General features: G+C 37.7%; 1 protein-coding gene across 1 annotated transcript in view; it reads left to right on the forward strand.

The window, feature by feature from the left end:
* Positions 1-23,208, forward strand: part of PRKCE (protein kinase C epsilon) — a gene marked incomplete in the record, with an annotated part of 664,757 nt that overhangs the window by 211,043 nt on the left and 430,506 nt on the right. The window contains 1 exon segment of the mRNA XM_074286727.1: positions 19,070-19,133. Coding sequence (XP_074142828.1) covers positions 19,070-19,133 — 64 coding nt within the window.

Raw genomic sequence — 23,208 nt, forward strand, 5'->3', positions numbered from 1 at the left:
CCTCCTGATATGTTCAGAGATTTTTCTTGAGGTTATTGTGGTTCCATGAGGTATAATTTCCCCTGCATTTTCCTGGGTGAGTTCTTTAAGCAGTGAAATGCTTCCTGAATTGTGTTGTCTTCCTGGTTGTCACTAGATCCCTTCAGTGTTTGGTCTCTCCAGAAACATAGAGCTAATGAGGATAGACCAGGTAATTAGGTTTAACATTCAGGGTTTCTCCTTAATCCAACAGCTTGGCTGGTAGAGGAAGCCATGGAGTGCTTACAAGGTACATTCCTATACCAATACTATGGTTTTTTTTTTCTTAGCTGAACACTTTTAGAGTCAGTAGTGGGCCAGGGAAGCATTGGAGCAAAAAGACTTAGAATTGCTAATGTACAAGACATCTTTAGAGGGCAAAGACAGATACATCTAGTGCTTGGATTACTACTCCAGGAGGACAGGTTTGGGACTGCAGTGGACTTCCAGGACATTATTTCATGATCTCTAGGCATTCTTCTAAATCTTCCTAAAATTTGGCTATATCATCTAAGTTCCTTTGCTGCTTTTGGAAAATGAAGATCAAATCTTTGCTGATTCCATCTGTTCTCTCCCAGTGCCATTATCTTAGTTAAAATCATCACTACCACCTCCATAGCTCCATTCTTTTCCTTGTCCTCTCCATTTTTCACATTATTTTCCTGTTGCATGGGTCTGCTCATGCTATTCCTCTACTCAGAATTTTCATTGTATTCTTATTCTCTACCCACTAGAATACCACATAACCTGGGATTCAAGGCTCTTTATAATCTATCTGTCTCATTTCTGCTTGTAGAATTTTCTACGTAAGATCTAGGTAAAGGGCAGCAAGATGGCACAGTGGATAGAGCACCAGCTCTGGCGTTAGGATGACCTGAGTTCACACCTGTCCTCAAACACTAGCTCTCTCCATATATAATAATCATGACTCAGTAGCTATGAAGAATAAAGTCTAGGTTCCTTTCTCTCAGGACACATGGCTCTTTGCTGTACTGGTTTCTCTATCTCTTTAGGTCTTGTTCTCTCCTGCTCTTCTTTCTCCTCTATCTCTGGGTCTGTGTCTGTCTGTCTTTCTTTCTCTGTCTCTCTTCCCTCCCTCCCTCCCTTTCTCTCACTTCAGCTTTGTTTCTCTTAAGGTAAGTCCTTATATGGCTCAGAATCACCACATCCATATACCTTTTACTCCCATCTTTGTCTCAGCCAGCTGTTGCCCACAGTCCAGCATGGTGTCTCCCCCAAAGTGTGTCTTCTGTCTGCAGTCCACATGCTTCTACTTATAAAGTAGTAGCAACTCTCTTCTTACATTTATACCCCACTTTTTCATCCACAAAGGAGAGGAAGAGACCAATAATAAGAATGGTTCACATTTATATCCTGATTTAAAATTGTTACATAATATTTACACATTTTTTTTCATTTTTTCCCCACTTAATAATGTTTTACATTTTCAATTACATGTAAAGATAGTTTTCAACGATCATTTTTGGTAAGATTTTGAGTTCCAAAGTTTTCTCTCTTCTTCTCTTCCCTTCCCCCTACTCAAGACAGAAAACAATCTGATATGGGTTACACATGTACAGTAATTTTAAACATATTTCCATATTGGTCATTACATACATCATCGGAGGTCACTTTCATCTCAGAATCTGTGCTTCTCTTATCTCATTTGATCTTCATGTCAACCCTAGGAGGTAAGTGTTATTAATATCCCCATTTTGCAGATGAGGAAACTGAGACTGAAAGGGGCTAAGTGGCTTACCCAGGATTATAAAGACAGTGTGAGTCTCAGATCATATTCAATCCCTCAGCCTCCCAAGAATACCACTATACCATATCCACCATACCTCTTGACACTTGCCTAATTTACAATTTTGTGAACTAAATTGATACTATTCCCTAGTCAGTTTGAATCACTCACTACTCCCTAGTCTCATCCTTCTATTGCTTTCTACCTTTTGAAATCCTTCCCTTCTTATTTTTTTTAGTAAATTTTATTGATATTTCTCCCAGTACTTCTTCCTTCTCCTCCCAGATACCTGCTCAGATATATCTGTATATGCAAAAAAAATTTGAAGGAAAAAAAGAAAATGATAAAGAGAAAAAGAATCAGCAAAAGTAATCAATGAATCAAGAAAACTTGCATATATCTCACACCCATGGACCCTCCTACCTCTGCAGAGAAACAGGGATTGGGCCAGGGGAGGGTGTCATCTCATATCTCTTCTTTTTAATTTAATTTAATTTATTTTTTTATTTTTCAAAACATATGCATGGATACGTCTTCAATATTAACCCTTGCAAAACCTGTGTTCCAATCTCCTCCCCCTTTCCCCCATTCTGTCCCCTAGATTGACAACTAATCCAATATCATATCTCTTCTTTGAGGCCATGATTGTAATTTATAATTTTGCAATATTGGCTTTGGATTATTTACAATTTTGTTGTTATCATGTATGTTGTTTTTATAAAGCTTTTCCTTTCAATGGCCTAATTTAAGTGCCATCTCCACTGGTATCTTGTATGATAGAAATGATTCCTTCTTCTCATCACATGGACCATTTGTTCTTCTGGGTTTGATTCTTACCTCAGATTCTTACAACTTTATAGCCATTTATAAATCAGTTGGCCCTCAGCTTCAGTTTCTTCATCTATAATATGGGATAATACTTGTATTACCGAGCTCTCCAGGCTGTCCCAAGACAAGTACTTTTTAAAAAGTGAATACAAATATAATGATAATTTTATTATGGGCAGGGAAAAAATTCATTTAAAATCTAGATTAATCAAATTCTGATTATTAGTAACTTCATTTGTTTTTGTTTTGCTTTCCATAAATTCTGGGCCTAGAAAAATCCAACAAAAAACGTGATAATGATCTTAAGAGCAACAGCAACATGAATTTCAGTTATTTGCTTATATGTTTTCTCTTCCTGCTGGATTTTATATATATGCTCCTTGAGGGCAGAGACTATGTCTAATGTCTTCTTTTTATAATACTAGTACCTTGTGTTGTATCTTTCACAAGATAAATTAATTATTTCACATGGGTGATTAATAATAATTTCTTGAACTGAACCTAGCCTGGAGCAGGTCTCAGTGTGCTTTTCCTTAACATGCATTCTCATTGTGTAGAAAACAGAGGAAGAAGGGAGTAATGTAAATGTTTGCTGAGCTTAGAATGTACCTTGCAAGTTAATATTTGATTTAATGTTTCATCTCAGCCCTTTCTTTAGAATTTGTCTTTCTCCCCAAAATTATTTGATTGACTGAAATTGAGTCCACAGAACTTTAGGACTTAGAGCTGCAATCAATAATCTAGCTTCCAAAGTTCATTTTACAAATGAAAGTAACAAACCCGAAGCAATTTGTCTAAGGAGGAGAGAACTGGAATTTGAAGCCAGGTCTTCTCACTTCAAATCCAGTATATTTTCAATTATATCAGTTTTCTCATTTCATTGTTTTTGTTTTTGATGCTTTGTATAATTCTCTCTCTCTTTCTCTCTCTTTCTCTCTCTCCTTCCCTCCCTTTCTCTGTTTTTCCCTGCCCTCTCCTTCTCTCTCCTCTCCCTCCCTCCATCTCTCGTTCTTCCCTCCCTTAATTCTTCCCTTCTTTCCTCCATCTCTCCCTTTCTTCCTTCCTCTCTCCCTTCCTCCCTCTCTCCCTCTCTTCCTTCCCTGAAAGCTAAACAAGAAGGAAGTGTATAACAGAGGTTTTTCAAAGTTTCCTTGTCACTGAAGATTTTAAGTGGAGGCTAGATGTTGTAGAAAGAATTCCTGTTTAAATAGTGGTTATAGTTATACAGGATGACCTGAGGTTCCTTTCCAATTCTGAAATTCTGTTATTCTGTCAATCAGTGCAGGGGGCAGGGAATTCAGCTAACCAAATGTTCTGTTTGGCAGAAGTTTAACATAGTTTTATTTTGCTTCGCACAAACACTGTGACTGGAAAAATCCAGATGCAATGGTTAGGGTGTCCACTAACCCTGGAGAAGAGGAGAAGTTGAGCTGGTTACTTCTAGGATCCCTGATTTTTGTGGAGCCAGAAGAAAAGTTTGACTGGAAGACTAGTCTGGCAGTTATTGGACACCATTCCTAGCGTGGCCAGGCTTTCTAAGTGGTGACCTGAGTCTTATGTTCTTTTAGGTCCCAAAGAGATTGCTAATTTCAGCTCCCTTTAAATTGGAAAATATCATTCTCTTAGAATCGCCTTAATTGAGCTTGACAGATGGGGAAACATTGAAGTGTATCACATTTGACCTGATTTATGCATCAGGGTATATATAAATACTTCAGGATAGGACAAACAACAATAGGAGAAATAAAATTGGCAGAAAGAAGTAGAATGAATTGTTAATTGCATCCTCATTGAGCCAAGCCCCATTCCCAGCACGCCATCTGCATGTTCCCAAGGTAGAAGAAATGGGGCTATACCATATGGGTTTAGGTTTTTCACACCTGATTTGTTCGTTTGCAAATAATTCCCTAGACCCCAATCTGCTGATTAAGGAGCTCTTGGTCCTCCAGACATAGACTCACAAGCCCACAGGATGGCTTGTGTCTAGAATTTATGAGTGCCAGTCAGTACAACATGGTATTATATTCTGATCAGGGGCATCCAAGCCCCTAAGCTTACATTCACCCTGCGACTAGTCTTTAGCCAAATTGTGAGGGATATCTTCAGTCATCCCCCTTTCCCTTTTCTCTTCCCTTCTTACTCTTCCTGGTCTGACCTCTCTGGGTGGCAGCCCCCAGGTTAGGGATGGATCTCATTTCTCCCCCAACTAACAAAATCTGCTCTTAGCAGACTAACATAGAAACATGCATTCTCAGAGCCAACTGTGATTTCACGGATCCTCCCACTTTGCATGCTCACTCTTTGGGCCTCATTACTTCCTACCTTAACTGTTGCTATAAACTACTGAGGGGTTGTCCTGGTCCTAGTTTCTCAACCCTCAAATTATCCTCTACATTATTGTCAAATTAATTTTCCTATCTCAGTTCCTTATAAATAGTGAACACTTAGGAAATGTCCATGGAACTGAAATAATTAACAATAATACTATTTATAGAGTTCTTATTATGTTCCAGTTACTGTGCTGAGATTCTCATTTGATCTTTGCAACAACCCTGAGGACTAGGTACTAGTATTATCCTTATTTTATGGATGAGGAAACTGAGGCAAACAGAGCTTACATGCTTTGCCTAGGGTCACATAGCTAATAGGGATCTGAAGTTGGATTTGAATACAGGTCTTCCTGACTCCGAATCCAGTATACTGAACAGTGACCTACCTAGCTAAACTGACTTGAATTCCTAATGCACATAATTGACTCAACCCAACTCATCATCAGAGGAACAATACTAACTTTCCATAGCTCTCCATCAACTAAAGAATACATTTTGGGACAGTTAGATGGCACAGTGGATAGAGCACCAGCTCTGAAGTCAGGAGGACCTGAGTTCAAATCTGGTCTCAGGCACTTAACGCTTCCTTAGCTGTGTGATCCTGGGCAAGTCATTTAACCCCAACTGCCTCAGCAAAAAGAAAATACATTTTAAATGAATCTTGATTTCAAGACCATCTCCAATTTTTATTTCAAATTATATATCTCACTTTCCATCTCCCATCAAATCACATTACTTGACCATTGTTATTAATAACTGCTCCAGACTTTACTTTTGTACATCTGCTACTCTTTGTCTGGTATATTGTCTTCCCCCTAGTATTCCACACCCCCCCAACCTCCATCTTCTCCCAATTTTCATTAGTTGAAATCTTACCAATTTTTCGAAGCCCAGATGAAATGTCAGAATCTCTAGAGTACACATCATTTCCCTTTTGACATTCATTATATTCTGACATTATTTTTCTACACATGTTGCCTTAGAACCCTTTCTCTTTCCCACCACTGTCCCCCAAATGATAATCCCCTTGAGTCAGGGACTGTATCTTTTTTTTTTTTTTTTTTAAAGTTTGTTTTTCTTGTTTTTTTTTTCCATCATCACTATCCTCACTATCCTTTCCCACTTCCCCACTGATCCAGAAAGCCATCTTATATAACAAGTAATATTTTTTTTAAAAAATCCAAAAACTAACAATGTATAAAACCTGTGGCTTTCCCATCTCCAGGAAGGGCTGAGTTGGGGATATCTTTTCATTGTTCTTTATTTGAGTCATGTTTGAGCTTTTAAGTTTTGTTACATTCATTTTTAATTTTTTTGGTGATTGGCTATTCTTTAAGAGACTGCATCTTGGTCATCTTTATATTTCCTCTACCTCTGCTGTACCTGGTCCCATCCCTTACAGTAATAAATAATAATAACATCTGGCATTTGAGCCTTACATATTACAAGTATTATTATCCCCATTTTATGGGAAATCAGCCCTGGGAATTTGTGATGTTCATCCATTGTAATAAATCCTGCAAAAAGTGTCAGGGATGATTTGAATCTGGGGTCTTTCTGATTTCAAGTCCTCAAACTTATTACCTCAGTAATAAATATTCTCTCTCTCTCTCTCTCTCTCTCTCTCTCTCTCTCTCTCTCTCTCTCTCTCTCTCTCTCTCTGTATGTATATATATATATATATATATATATGTATACAATAATTCTTTGTTGAAAGTAATTTCATCTGTTCCAGTCCTGTTTATTTTCAAGATGGGGAAGCTGTATCCTAAAGAATATAAGTGACTTGTCCAAGAGTATATAGTTACATGGTGGCAGACCTGGACTTAAATCCCAGGTCTTTTGACGCATTGGTTCAATGCTATCCCTCTTCCCCTTACTTTCTATTATTTTCTTGAAAGGATCTAATGTACTAAATTACATCAAAGAATTGCTTTTTCTTCTCACAACATTTTAACTCAAAGGAAAGATGCTCTAATACACTAGGCTCTATTAGTGATGAATTTTTAGTCAAGGAGAACCTTTGCAAAGACTTCAAGCCATTCACTGATCTATGCAAAAATTTTTTTATTAAATGACTTGATGCTGAGCACTCTGAAGATATAGATGCAAAACCAGAACCAGAGTAGTTCTTGACTTCAAGGAGGGTGCAGAGGAAGTCACAGTATTAGTTTTTCCATCAGAAGGGAAAGTTGGTATACATCTTAATAAGAGGGACTTTGTCAGAGGCAGCTAGGCTGTGGCTAAGGTGGTCTTAGGGAGTCAGATCAGTAATGACTTACATCCTGTAATCAGTTAACCATTTTATTAGGGGATTTAGCTTCATTAATTCTGCTGCAATCTTTTAAGATAAATAGACATCCAGAAAAGATCTTTATTAGAGAGAAGAAAGGGAAAGATTAAGTGATCAGCATCCCCTTTTAACTAGGGATTTACCAAGTCCTCACAGAAAGTGAAAAGACCCCAGAAGGTGGAGCTTCTTTCCCTGAGGAGTGGAGAGAGAGAAGGCAAATCTTTAAGTCTTTACTGATTAGCCACAAATCTGAATGGAGGAAATAGTTCAGAGGAGTTATGTCAAGAGCCAAGAGTCAAGAATGAATTCTGGCCCAACTTCCATGGATCATTCTAGAGGACAATAACCCAAAAAGGAATTTATTTCATTCTCTTTTAAAGGGAAAAGGAAGATAAGACTGTGAATTGTCCTTGACTCTGCCTTCTTTCTTCCTGAAAATCTAAATTTAGGAGATGTCAAAGTGGATTGACTGTATTAGGCTTAGAAGACTTTGAGCAAACTAACTGGTATCAATCAATCAACTAGTAAATATTTATTAATTACCTATTATGAGCCTATAATTGCCTATTATGTTAGCACTATGCTAACAAAGTTCTGGGGACATAAAGACAAAACTATCTCGTCTTCAAGGAGTCCACAATCTAATGCAAATAACAATGTATGACAAAGCTATATACAGGACAAATAGGAAGTAATAGGAAGGCACTAGAATTAAGGGGGATTGGGGAAGACTTCTTGTTGAAAGGAAAGAAGGTATGATTCTATTAGAGGTGGGGGTAGAGGAATAGAGATAGGAGAATTGTCAGGTTTAATTCACATTAACACACTAGCCAGTTCTTAATTTTTCTATTTTTCTGAGGCGAAATCTAGAAAAGAAATCTTCCTCAACATTGTCTGAGTAGTAGCATTATCTAACTTCCATTTTGTATTCAGAGCCCATCTCTTACCTCTAATGGAAGGTATTTCAATTTCATTGAGCGATTTGTTGATATTATAATCCATAGAGTGGAGTTTTCTTAGATCTGGCAGGAACCCATTTTACTGATGAGGAAACTGATGTTAAATGGTACAGATTGGATTTAAACTCGGGTCCAATGATTAGAATTCCCATGGTTTTTTTTCCCACTGTCCCATACTGTCTCCACCTTAAGAGTTCATTTTAGTCATTAAATCTCATCCACTATTACACTAACCCCAATGATTTCCCACCCCATTGGTCCCATGACAGGAATGAGGGACTTCCTCTTTCATTTTACCAGTGACAACATCTTAACAGTTCACAGCATTCTCATGTGTGGTGGTTCGAAAGGGATGCCCAAGAGTGTCTCAGAAGGACCAACCACAAAGGCTGGCTGACTCTTCAGGCAGCAGGAAATGTACTCGGTCACCCACTAAGCTGCACATTTTCCCATGCTTTTTTTTCTCACTCCACAGACTTCACCTCAGGGAGAAAAAAAAAAAAATAGTGCAAAGAGTTAGAAATAAGCAGTGTGTGAAAATCCTAAAAAAAGCTAGCAGGTCCCAAGCTTGTACCACACTCAGTGAGGGCAGAAATGGAGAGAAAGAAATCAAGAGAGGTATTGTAAATTCTGTGTGTGAGAGAAATCAGGATAAATCTAGGAATAATGGGCTTTGGGGCTGTTTAGGAAATGCTTTGCCTTTAGCGGTCATGGTGGAGGGATTATAAGGAAGGACAAATTCAGATTTATCTTCTCCATATACATATACTTGGACTCCTAGTCTAAATTCTTTATCTTTTCCCTTCACTTTGCCAAATTGTACTCATCCTTCAATATCTTTCAAAAATTCTACTTCAAGGAAAGATGGATGGCACAGTCAGGGGGAAGCTGGATTTGAATCCTGATCTCAGACACTTCCAAAATTTTTGTGCCTTTTGGAAAATTCCAGGTTAACCTTCCCTGGTTTTGACCAGTTGTTAACCAGATCCCTAGTTAGTGAGATTCTTGATGGCAAAGAAAATGACTTTATGTTCCTGTCCACCAAAGACCTAGAACAGCTAGAATAGCTGCTAGAGCCATTTCTTCTTCCCTCTAATTTTTATCTTGAATCAAAAAAAAAGTCTTAATACAATTTTAGGCTTTAATATTTAAAAATAGTACTAAGACTTTTAGGTCACACTGTATTTTGTGTGTGTCTACATTGTTTCTCCCTGTAGTATAAAAACTCAAGAGCAGAGAATGTTTCTTTTTTTGTCTTCATATTTCTAGTCTCTAGCACAATATTTGGCACATAGTGGATGCTTAATTAATGCATTTTGACTGATTGGGGAACTAGGTGTTTAATAAATTGAATTAAATTAATCCCAGGGATCACCAGTCCTAACAGAATGGAACCTGATAATTATGCTTTCAACTCTTTGGCCATTCTTCTTTCCTTCCACCTGCATTAACAATCCAGAGGACTTTTTTGTTGCAAATATCCATGATTTATTTGGAAGAGTTCTTTGGTTCCTTTCAAATGAATCATAGCTGAAGATTTTCTTGGAATTGATAAAGTTACCATGTGGTAGCACATATATATTGACCTTCTTTCATGAAGATGACATTATTGACCTATCAATGAAATGATGGCCTATTAGGGGCTTTCCAAAAACTAAGAGTGTGAACTTTGCATTAATTCATCTGTATCTTTTACACTGGTGACTCACATTTATGAGACCACAGGCTGGAGTTAGCATGACAGAATCTCAGTCTGTGGAGCTGAATTTGTTTGAGTGAGGTGCTAAGGGGGTTTGCTCAGGGTTGGAATTTAGGACATTGAGCCACCCAGAAAACTACATATTTGACATCATCTTGTATGGGACAGTTAAGTGGTGCAATGGACTTGTAAAGAAGACCTGAGTTCAAATGTCACTTCAGACATTTATTAGCTATCTCAAGGTCTCTCTGTGAAATTCCATCTCAGAAACCCACAGATGCCTTATCCAGAAATCATGACCTGATATGGGAATGTGAGTCTGTGGGGTGGGTTAAAAGGAGTAACAGGTTTGCAGTCGGATAAACTGGGCTTAATTTTGTTGTCCCTTTCTACCCATGTGACCTTAAACTATCAATTAACTTTTCTGTGCCTCAGTTTCCTCATCTGTAAAGTATGGAATTGAACAAGATGACCTCTAAAGCCCTTTTCAACCCTAAATCTATGATTCTATTTGGGCTTAGACAATAGATGTTTCAGTATTTCTAAGATATTTTGTTTCTAATAAATAAATCATGTTCTTATTTACACTAGTGATTTGCATATAGTTTCCACACTTATCTGTTCATGGTCTAATGCTGTCCCACTTAGTTACATTTCCTTAGATGGTAACCTGTGTTTCAGTTCACATTGTGGAAATTCTCTCTCTCTCTCTCTCTCTCTCTCCATATATATATATATATATTTTTTTTTTTAAATTTATTATTATTTTTTTTTTTTTTGCTGAGGCAATTGGAATTAAGTGACTTGCCCATGATCACACAGCTAGGAAGTATTAAGTGTCTAATATTTGAACTCAGGTCCTCCTGAATTCAGGGCTGGTACTCTATCTACTGCACCACCTAGCTGTCTCCGGCATATATATATATATATATTTAAAAATAGTTTTTATTTATCAGATATATGCATGGGTAATTTTAAAGCACTGACAATTGCCAAACCTTTTGTTCTATTTTTTCCCTCCTCCCTCCCCCACCAAGATGGCAGGTTGATCAATACATGTTAAATATGTTAAAGTATAAATTAAATACAAAATACTACATATATTTTTAAACTTTTTTTTGAGCAGGGAAAATGACAGTTACTTAATTCTTATATACTAGCCATATCTAAATGGTTCCCAGATATACTATGACTGTCCCTTTCATCAGCTTTGTTACAAATTATCTATTTACTATACAAATTTTAGTTTCATGAAAAGAATTTGTAAATAATTATAAGCTGAATAGAGTCAGTTTTATCCCTGTGTATATCATATGAGATTAAGGTGATAATGACCCAACCATTAAATCTTTTCCTACAGGAAGGCTCTCCTATGCTGGGTGACCTTACCTAAAATCTTAGCAGATATAGATTCAGCAGTTAAGTTCTCTTTAAAATGAAAACTGGGTGGCTGGGGAGAGGACTGGGGTTCCTGAGGTTTCTTCTACTAACAGAGGCCATGTCTTCCAACCCTTTCATTTTATAGATTTTTAGATAAATATAAATCAATAACTTTGTAGAAATGGCACTTGTAGAGCAGTTAGATGGTGCAGTAGATAGAACACCAGCCCTCAAGGTGGGAGGACCCAAATTTAAATGTGATCTCAGACATTTTACATTTACTAGCTGTGTGATCATGGGCAAGTTATTTAACCCCAATTGCCTCATCAAAAAAAAATAAATAAAATACATGGGACTTTTCTTTTCTTTTCTTTTTTTAATTGAAGCTTTTTATTTTCAAATCATATGCAAGGATAATTTTTCACCATTGACCCTTGCAAAATCTTGTGTTTCAATTTTTCTCCCTTCCCTTCCACCCCCTCTCCTAGATGGCAAGTAATCCAATATATATTAAACATGGTAAAAATATATATAATCCAATATAAGCATATGTATTTATACAATTATCTTGCTACACAAGAAGAATCAGATTAAAAAGAAAAAAATGAGAAAGAAAATAAAATCCAAGCAAACAAAAGAAATAAAAATACTATGTTGTGACCCACATTCAGTTCCCAAAGTTCTCTCTCTGGGTGTAGATGGCTCTCATCATCACAAGATCATTGGAACTGGCCTGAATCGTCTTATTATTGAGAAGAGTCACATTCATCAGAATTGATTGTCCTATAATATTGATGTTGCCATATACAATGATCTCCTGGTTCTACTCATTTCACTCAGCATCAGTCCATATAAGTCTCTCCAGGCCTCTCTGAAATCATCTTGCTGATCATTTCTTATAGAATAGTAATATTCCATAATATTCAATGTGTGTATTCAATTATTCTCCAAAATGAGGGGTATCCACTAAGTTTCCAGTTTCTTGCCACTACGAAACGGGCTGCCACAAACATTTTTGCACATGTGGGTCGAAATGGGATCTTTGATGACATTATAGAATGATTTTATCATTGGAGTACAGTATGGGGAAGGCAGCCCTCAGGAGGGACTATAGTGCACAATGGAGGGCCAGTCAGAGTGAAGCATTTGGCTTCTTGAGGACAGGGAAAGAAGATGTTGGCGCTTTCACAACATCATTCAGTGTAAAGATTGTCCTCCTAGTGGCATTTACCATAGCCTCAGTTTCCCCACCTATATAATGAGAGACAGACTACACAGTATTTTAGTTATGTTTTCCAGCTTCAACACTCCTCACTATTCTATATATGTTTTATTCACACAGACTTTGGTCCTTAAGCTGAAACCTGCTTCTTTGTAGATAAGTGGGAACTGGCCAAACTCAGAAAACCATCAAAAGTCATTATAAATCTGTTTCTACATGTCCATATTTGACATGGGACTCCCAAAAAAAGACATATGTGTGGTAAACTACCCACCTCTGACTTGAGAGATTACACAAAGCAGTGAAACCACTGGAATGAGTGTTTCTCAGCTTCACCAATATTACCGATTGGTAAAATAGCTGGATATTTTTCTATGTAGGAACGCTTCTATAAATAGCTACACTCCTCCCATCCCCCAACTCTCCTTATTCACTTACTATTGAACTTCTCTAAGAATTGTGTTCCTGTTTCACTTTAGTTTCTTCTTAGTGACTTCTCTTCAGTCCAGATGAACCTATTTCCAGAAGCTAGTAGATTCTACCAAGTGTTGAGATAGGTTATGCAAATATGAGCCTTCTTTTAAAGATGTTGACACTAAGTCTCAGAAAAACTGAATGCCCTATGTTTTATAGCCGGATAGAGAGTGGCAGAGCCAGGCCTTGAGCAACAATTTTTTTTTTAATCTCAAGGCCATTCTTCCTGTTGGACTGTACTGCCTCCATGAAGGTATAAGAGGAAACCTATTTCTGATTACCTTCAACTGTGTCCTACTCATAATGAATTCTTGGTGAATGTCTGATCATTCATTCAGTTATTTGTCTTTCCTTCATTCTTCATCTGACAAACATTTATTGAGTAAACTACTCTATATGAACTATTGGGCTAGGTGCTGAAAATTCAGAGATAAATATAAGCCTCATTTGCATTCTACTGGGGGATATTGTTCTAGGATAAATAAGTTCAAAATAATAAGAGGGAAGAGCATTAATAGTTAAGGAAATCTGGAAGGTCCTCCTATGGAAGATGGAATATTGATGGAGTATAAGAAATTATGAAGGTGGGGAGTCATCCAGAAAGAATTCACAGGCTGAGATCATTTTTGAGTCAAGGGGGGCAATAGTTTTATTATGATTCCATAAGGCAGACAAAGTTCTCTAAAAGAAAGGACTCTAAGCTAGATATGCTCAAAATAACCTCAGGGGTCTATATCTTGGCTTTCTGATTGTGTACTGTAACAATGAATATCAGTTCAAAATAGTTTTATTAGTACATGATAATCCTGTCAATACAAGAAATTCAACTAAGGCCCACTTTGGACAAGATAATCTTGTCAGCGCCAGAAGTTCCACAAAGGCCCACTTAAGTACCAGGTAATCCTGTCAGTATTCCTCCCTGGGGCCCAATTCTGGATTTTTTACCAAGCCTTTTGGTAGATAGGGTCTATTCACCCCATCAACAAGAAATGAGCTTTTGAGGAAGCCAATGATTTCAAGAGGTAGATGTGTGGAGGAACACTGTAGGAGATGTAGGAGATTATCTGTAAAGGTGGGAGGCAGGAGATGGAATGCTGAGTTTGAGTTACAGCCAATAGACTAGACAGTAAGTGTATGAAAGAGAAGAATACGCAGTAAACCTAGAAAGGTAGGCTGGAGTCAGGCTATGAAGGTCTGACATGCTAAGTGGAAGAGTTTGTATTTATCCCAATTATTATTATAATACTTTGGATTTCTTCCAAAGGACAACATCTGTCTAAATCCCCATGCTGGCACACAGAGTTTAAAAGGTAATACTGTTCTGTGATATTAAAAAAGAAAGAAAGAATAAAGTTACCATTTTGTTGAATCCGTAAGGAAGACCTGAATTCAGATACTAATTCAGACATTTCCCAACTATGTGATCTTGGGCAAGCCTTAGTTTCTTCATCTGTAAAATGCAGATAATACTAGTATCCACTGAGAAAAATAATTATTTCTCCCTCACTCTTATGTCACTGATTTATTGGGCTTGAAGAAAAGCTTCTATAAAAGGGGCAATTATGTTGTTTCACCCTCATTCCAAAACCAAGACCAATTTTACTTATAAATGTTCAGGCCAATTCATTTCAATTCAGTTCCGTTCCACAAACATCCACATGACTATTCTCTAGAATACATGATAGAATGGTGAGATTGTACACAAGACACTACCTTCAAAATGCTCATGATCTGCTAGGGTCCACTTAATATAAAAATAGATGGCAATACAAGATTAAATGTTGTTTCTATCCTTTGAAAAATGTAACCATTAGCCTGGGCTGGGGCTGCTGTATTTGGGGGCTTTTAGTGATGCTACCCATGTTGTACATAGTGGGTGCTCCATGGGTGATGAGAAAGCTGTCAGCATTGCCCTACTTTAGTGCTTAGGCCAGACCTGAGGGCTCTTCTAGGTAAGGGACAGTTCCTCAAGCTAGGTTTGCCTGGCTCACAAAAAACTCCAAAGTACTTACTATGTTGTCTGTGCTGTATCTTTTTTTAATCAGCTTCCTCGAGGCTTTGGCCTTGTTCTATCTGAACTTGTATATCACTTACTTGGTGCTCTGCATTCAGTAGGAGCTTAATAAATGTTGGGTAAATGAATATTTGCTAAGCTGGGCAGCCAATATTTTGGATTCCCTTGTTCCCTTATTCGTGATTTCTTCAGATCAGTGGTAAAACCACCTTTTTTCCTTCCCTTTCAAGTGGTCTTTCAAATTCACATGTGTGGCACAGGAAAAAAAAAAAAAAAGGAGACTGATACCAAGACAGGTAATGAATTTTCAAAGTTGGGGAGGGTCCCTGGAATATAAGATTAGTCTTTGGAAAACCTTAAGAAAGAGGGTAGTGAAGGACATGAGATTAAGTAGGAGATAAAGTGACTGTAAGCGCCTTTATTAACAGGTTAAAAATCCCCAAACTAGTTTCTTTAAAAGCTTTAATATATGAAGATCTGCTTTTCTTTTATTGGGCTCTTCTCAGCTCATTTCAACCAGAAAATATTTTGATGGGTTTTGAAGAAAGTTGTCTTGGTGGGGTAATGTTAGAGATTTAGATTTTTGGTTAAGGAGAAGCTTTTCCTTTGATTTATACCACCCACAGTCTTGTATTTTCTCTTTCCTTTGAATAATTGGGAGTTATCTATAATACAAGTTCTATAGCTAGCTAGATAAAGCATTTGTCAAATTTTTACTATATTCCAGATACTGACTTGAGCCCTGGGCTTATAAAAATAAGGGAGCAAGACAGTCCCTGTCTCAAGCAGCTTACATTGTAAAGGAGGAAGACAGTACATAAAGAGGATCTGGAAGAGGAAGTGAGAGGTGGGGGATGTTTGTACTGGCATGCCATGGAGGTGGTGGGACAATTTTGTGACAAATGAGATAAGGTGATTAACGGAGGGAGGAGGAGGATGCAGAGGAAAAGTCCAAATGACCACATAGACAGTATGGAGATAGCCAACAGAATCCAGGTAAGATAAGGTAAAAACTCACCAAGGCAGGAGGGGAGGGAGGTTTAGGGGAGGAGTCCAAGGTTGGGATGAAGGATTCTTGAGGTGAAAATGATAACTAGAGAATAGGCCACATAGTAAAGAGATGGTGGGAAAGTCATATAGGATGTGAAGGAGCTGGCCCTAGGAGATTTGTCTGTTACTCATTTCTAAATCTTAATCAGGGTTACTTAGAGGCTAGGGTTCCTAACTCTCTTTCCTGAGGGAATAAGAGCCTAATTTTTTCCTAGGTCTTTGAGAAAGAGAATTAGAAGCAACCTTGGAAGCTATGCAATCCAAGCCCCTCATTCTACCATTAAAACTGAGAACCATCAAGGTGAAGTAACTTGTTCACAGAGGTCCTAGAGCCAAGCTGGCTTCAAATTCATTCCTCTGCCCTCTAGGCTCTGTTCTGATATCATCCCTGAATAGGATTTGTGATGAGATTGCTTTAGGCATGAAGTTGCATAACTTTGTATCATCTATACTCTTTCAACTATATGTTTATTGTCCCAAGGTCTCTGCTAGAAAAATGTCATTGAAAAGTTTAATTGTCCTGGATTAGGCAATTATTATGGCTTCCTGTTATATTGCCATTTAGCTGCATAGGGCAGTAGAGAGTCTTTATTTGAAACCATTTGCCCATTTGCCCATATGGGCTACAGTATGTACGGGCTAATTTATTTTCAGTTTAGTTAACTAACTCTCTCTGTCTCTGTCTCTGTCTCTGTCTCTGTCTCTGTCTCTCTCTGTCTCTGTCTCTGTCCCTCTCTCTCTCTCTCTCTCTCTCTCTCTCTCTCTCTCTCTCTCTCTCTCTCTCTCTCTCTCTGTCTCTGTGTCTCTGTCTCTGTCTCTCTTTCTCTCTCTTTCATTTATCTCCTTTTCCTCTTCTTTCTCTTTCTCTCTATCTCCTCCTTATCCTTCTCTCTCTTTTCTTCTTCTCTCTGACAGAGGAATAGATGTTCCATTCCAACCTCTGCTCTGGTCACTTTCCTCTCCTCAATTTCATTAATAGGATTATTCCACAAGCCAGTCAATCAATATGTCCAGTCCTTCTTGCTGTATACTTTGTTGTGGCCCTGAGGGGGATATAAAAGTAGATGCATCCAGTCCCTTCTTCCTCAAATCCATAGCAACCAGATGAATGCCCTTAAAACCTAAGTCTTTGTTAGCCCAGTACTCAAAAATTTTCAGTGGTTCCAATTAGCCTTTATTTACAAAATCCTTTCCCTGGCATGTAATGCCCTTTAAAATCTAGCCTCTTTCATTCAAATTGTCCTGATAGCTATATCTCAAACCGGGCATATAATCTCATATTTCTCTGCTTTTGTGCACTTGGTTCTCCATGTTTGTGGTCCGATTCATATTTCTATCACATAACATTTCTAAATTCCTTCAAAGTTCAATCTTGCTTTCATTTCCTACCTGAGGAGTTTCTTGATCTATCAAGTTAGCTTTCCCTTCTTAAGATTACTTTGTATATAAATACTTATATAAATGTTGCATACCCACAGTAGAACATTCACTCCTTGAGGTAGGCAGTTTCATTTCTATCTTTGTATCCCCCGGTGCCTCACATAATCATACCTTGTAGATATAGAAGGGGCTTAATAAAATTTTGTTGAATTGAATTGAATTGAAAAAAGATACTACTTGTTCTCTGCCCTTCAGGAGGTTAATTTCCTAGTTGTAGAGTCAAAGCTAATGTACATGAAACCTTTAGAGAATAGAGCAAGACAGAATGCAATCCGACAACGTTGGGTACCTGGTACAGCCTAGTTGCTATAGGAATTCAGAAAAGGGAGAGGGAGGGATCAGTGTGGGTTGGAGTAATGAAGAATGAGTAGGACATCAAGGCAAATTTGAGCTTTCTGTCAGCAAAAACTTCTTAACGATTAGAGCAATTCAAGAGTGGGATGAACTGTCTGGGGGAATTAGTCTGTTTCTTTTCTCTGAAGTCTCTGAGCAAAAAAAAGCTGGATGATGATTTATTGGGTAGGTTAGAGAACCCAGACTTTTTAGTTATGGGTAGACTACATTGTTGCTGGGATTCCTTCCAACTCAGAAATCCTCTGATTCCAGGATATGGAGATATAGATACATTCTGATTCCAGGATATGGACATATACATTCTGATTCCAGGATATAGAGAAGGTGCTCTGGAATTGGGGACACAACATCATATACCTCAGTGCTTGTAGAAGTATCCATGATACATCTTCAGTCTCAAGGTCTGGTCCTTGTCTTCTTTAATAGAATAGTCTTAGCAGAAGCTGAGTTCGATATGATAAACAAGGGAAAAGTTCTCTTTCAAGCAGCAGGAGATTTCTCCATTTGAGTGTATTCCAGCTGTTCCCCATTCATGCCATGCTAATTCCCACCTCTGTGTATGTTTTTTTTCCTCTCCTGGAATTCCATTTCCTTTTCCCTCAGCCTAGACAATCCCTGTCTATTCTTCCAACCCTAGAATCTTCACGAAATTTCTGATATCCCCTTCAAAAAGCACTGACATCTCTGGTATTTCCCTATAAGTGTTGTCAAGCAACAATTTAGTCCTTAAATATTCTCTTATGATTATCATATGTGTGTGTAATGCCTCCTCAATAGAGTGCCATTTTTTTGAGTATATGATATGTGCCTTATTCCTTTCTTGTATATTCTAAATGTCTCAATGCAGACTTGTACACACACCAAATCTTTGTTGAATTAAAAAAGGGCCTTAGGAGAAGCAGCATAATGTAGTAGAAAGAGTCTTGGACTTAGAGCAAAAAGGATCTGGGTTCAAATGTGGCCTACTATATTTATTAGTTATGGACGAGGGGCAAGGCATTTACTAACCTCTTAGCACCTTAATTTCCTTATCTATTATATAGAATAATGCTATATGAAATGACTACCTAGCAGTGTTGTTGATACTAAAATAATGTATTCCATCAGAGTGCTTTTCATAATGTGGAAGGCTAGATAAATGTCTATTGTTGCAATTGCCCTGAACTTAAACAGTTGATTATGTCAAAACACATATAGAAAGCAGACCATTGGCCACCCTCATAAGCTCATTAATAAGTTTCCTTCCTTTTCTAATTTGCAGATTGATTTGGAACCAGAAGGAAAAGTGTATGTGATCATTGATCTCTCTGGATCATCAGGGGAAGGTAAGAGATTTTGCCCTTTTATCTCATCTGCTTCTGAGTTGGTGTATTCCAAAATTGCAGATTTTTGCTCTTGATCTTGCTGTGACTTGGCATAGCAATATTTAATGTCACTGTGCTGAGGTTTAAGGAAAAAAATTAGATGGACTCAAATGGATGCCAGGAGATAAAAGCCATCTGTCTACCTGTTAACTCTCTCAGAGAACAAGGATTATTTTGATTTACTAATCTACTTTACCAAGAGAAACTAATAGAAATAGGAATTACTCCAGTGTTGATTTGCAAGGCAGGCTTGTGTAAAATGACCATTTTTCAGTGTTCACAATTGTGTTTTTTGGTGTTTGAAGTATCTGAGTATCCAAATGTGCAAAGACTAAGTTGCTAGTCTCTAAAGCTATATTTGCATATCTATATCTCATTTTCTGTATAAGCATTCCTTATGGGAGCAAACTGACTTTGTGACCATAAGAACTGAGTGTTAGTTTGTGGAGAAGTCTCCCAGTTATTTGTGGATAAAGGAGAATGGAAATTTGTTGGTACTAAACTGCTTTATTCTTCCTCTTTTCTGCTTCCAATTTCCTGGGTCTCTTGGATAATTTATTTGCTCTTTAACGCCTGAAAGTTTATGTTGGGAATGAAAATAAAATCAAGGGAACTGTGAAACAAAGCTAGACACCTTTGTTTTAGCTTAGTGTGTATGATCCAAAGGTTCTTTGGGACAATAAATTTGCCTATAGCCCTGTTTAGGGATTAGGATTACTTGGATTGAATTTGCTTTCTCTTCTGCCTGAAGCATAGGATGTTATCACAAAAAGTTCCCTGTCAACAAGTTAGTTTTAGTGGTTAAAGAAATGGGTTGGTTTTGAAATGGAAAAGACACAGAAGACTCCACATCCTTCTTTAAAATCAATTTTGATAATGTCTGGGTCCGGACTATGATAATTAGGTTCATAAACACAGACTACCACACCCATATAATCTCTACCTCTCTCTCTTTCCAGAAAGAGAGACAGGAAAAGAGAAAGAGATAGAAGAGAGAAGAGGGAGGCAGGGAGGGAGGGAAGGAGGGAGGGAGGGAGGGAGGGAGAGAGAGAGAGAGAGAGAGAGAGAGAGAGAGAGAGAGAGAGAGAGAGAGAGAGAGAGAGAGACAGAGAGAGAGAGAGACAGAGAGAGAGAGACAGAGAGAGAGAGACAGAGAGAGAGAGAGAGAGAGAGAGAGAGAGAGAGAGAGAGAGAGAGAGAGAGAGAGAGAGAGAGAGAGAGAGAGAGAGAGAGAGAGGAATAAGGAAAGAAACAAGCATTTATTAAGTTCTTGCTCTGTACCAAGCCTAAGAACTTACATTTTAAGTGATGGAAAAAAGACACACAAAAGGGAGTTGAGAATAGGTGTTTGGAGGGGCAGCTAGGTGACACAGTGGATAGACCACCAGCCCTGAAGTCAGTAGGACCTGAGTTCAAATCTTGTGTTAGACACTTGTTACTTCCTAGCTGTGTGACCCTGGGCAAGGCGCTTAACCCCAAATGCCTTAGGGGAAAAAATTGGTGTTTAGGATTTGGAAGCAGGAGAAATGATGATGTTCAGAATGATTTTGGAATCTGGAAGGCAGGAACCTGGTTGATAGGAAAATGAAAGCCACCTTGGAACTCACAAAATGGAGGCCCCAGAAATCACCAATGGGAGAGGGTGGATCTTACAAAAGATTTTTCCAGGTTGAGAAGGCCAAAGGAATGGTTGGATATTCCCTGGGAAGGAGACCCCAGATGCTGGGAAAAGTTCCAGCATAAGATTGCAGCAGAGACATAGTTTTGAATTATGTAAACCAGGAACAGAGCTTCAGAGGGAAATGAGAGCAAAAGTATTCTGGAACCACCTGAGATTACTGGAAAGGGCTCTGGCTTGGGCCTAACACTACTTAGGCTTTAGACATCTACTCAGTTCCTGAATCATTGGGTAACTATGGCTAAACTCTTTTGCATCTCTGAGTGTCAGTTTATTCATTTATTAGTAAAAAATATTGCTGCCATCTATAAACTATGTAATCTAATCACCTTAACATTTTTGAACACTTGACATTTATTATCTCATTTGAACTTCACAATAACTCTGAGTTAGATGATCCCTATATTTACAGACAAAAAAAAAAAAACAAAAACAAAAACAAAAATAGAGTCTTAGAGTAATAAAGAAATGAATGACCCAGTGTCATCTAGCTAGTAAATGTCAGAAATGAAACTGAACCACTAGTGCACATGAGTATATTTTGCTGAGCCTTAGTTAATAAAGAAGGATAGAGGAGTGGCACTGGATGATTTCTAAGGTTCTTCACAAGCTTTGAAATCCTATTATCCTACATGATAAATATAAGGGGAAGGGAGGGACCACTGTCTCCAAAGTTTCCCAAAGGAACCCAGACAAATAATGCTACTCACAATGATATTTACGGATTTTCCTTTGGCTAATTAATCATCTAATTTTCAACATGTGCTATATTAATTCAAATTAATTCAGTGACTGCAGGGGATGATGGGGGCAATGAAGAATCATTGTGAGAATTAATCAAGCCTTTAACTTAAACTTCAACATTTTCACTCAAATCAATTATTCACATTTTCTATTCTTTGCTTCAGTTGGCTTTGCCAACTCACCCCCTATATTTTCAACTATAAAAGTGTGATATATTCTATCCCAGAAAATGAAATGTATTTAATCATGATCCTATACTTGCCTCCCTGCCTCCCCCTCAGTTTTGAGCAAACTAAAGATTCCTATAGGATGTATGAGTTTAGACTTTAGTGAGACACTCAACATGCAAAATTAATCACTTTTTCCCTGTGTAAACTGCAGTGAAATAGATAATTAAATATAAATTTTCTATGCTGAGAAATTATGCTTGTATATATTCAGCTGTATATTTACTCTGAGAACTTGAAAAATCAAATAGGAGGACAGAGTTTTAAATTTTGTATTAAGCAATGGGTGGCAAGATTCTACTTGACCAATAAGGAAAACACATTTGCTCATTACCAGAGGGAAAAGAAAGACAGATGAATAAATAAATAAATTACCAACAATTGATTTCATTCCAGTTCCTACTCCTCATTGCCACATTAATGGCCAAGACAATTTCCATTTGGCTCAGTTCTTTGTGAATTTTTATCTCTTCCATCTTATGAAAATACAGTTTGCTCTGGATGTGCTGACAGATGCTAGAATCAGCAAAGAGGTAACAGGTGTTGCCTTTCAGAAAAGAAAACTTTGAGCCTCTACTCCCCCTTTCTTGGGATTTCTGAAATCCCAACCTGGATCAAGACCTCAATAATAGACGAGAGAGAAAACTTCCAGCGTTTTTTTTTTTTTTTTTTTTTTTTTTAAACTTTAGCTCTTAATTTCAGTGTTTTCTGTTTGTTTTTCCATACCCACTCCATGTGACCCAGGAATTTCTAGGCTCTAGGTACCTATTGTAGGTTTTGTTTGCAGAAGGACAACAGGACAAGCTGGAAGCTAGTTAAGTGTTGGAGGTGGGGGAGTGGTGTAATTGCTGATCAGTGAAGTATTTAGGTTTAAAAAACAGAGTCAAAATAGTTGAACTTTTGTATCTTTCCCTTTTATCTGTTTTTGAACAAAATTTTGGATCATTGCACAGCATATGCACATATGTAGGGAGTCATTGTGCTGTAGTTGAAAGAGCATTGATTGAGGAGGCAGAGCACTCGTATTCAAATCCCATCCCTGATATGTAGGTGAATCCCACCTGTATAACTACAAGCAAGTTGCGTAATATGTATGGCCATCAATTTCCTCATTTGTGAAATAAGGGGCTTGGACCAGTTGGCCTTAGAGATCCCTTCCACATTTAAATATATTCATAATCCAAGAATATGCGAAAATAAGAATTATCATACAATGAAAGACTTCATTGAGTGCACAAAGGAGGAAGAATGAGGATATGAGCTGAATTGGGCTCTCTTCTTAGCTCTTTTGTTCTGTCATCACTTAATAATTCACTTGAATCAATCCTCCTAGCTTAACAAATAGCCATCAATAGAAAAAAAAAAACTGTATATCCCCAAAACAACA

Source organism: Sminthopsis crassicaudata, chromosome 2 (assembly GCF_048593235.1).
Source record: "Sminthopsis crassicaudata isolate SCR6 chromosome 2, ASM4859323v1, whole genome shotgun sequence".
Lineage (NCBI taxonomy): Eukaryota > Metazoa > Chordata > Mammalia > Dasyuromorphia > Dasyuridae > Sminthopsis > Sminthopsis crassicaudata.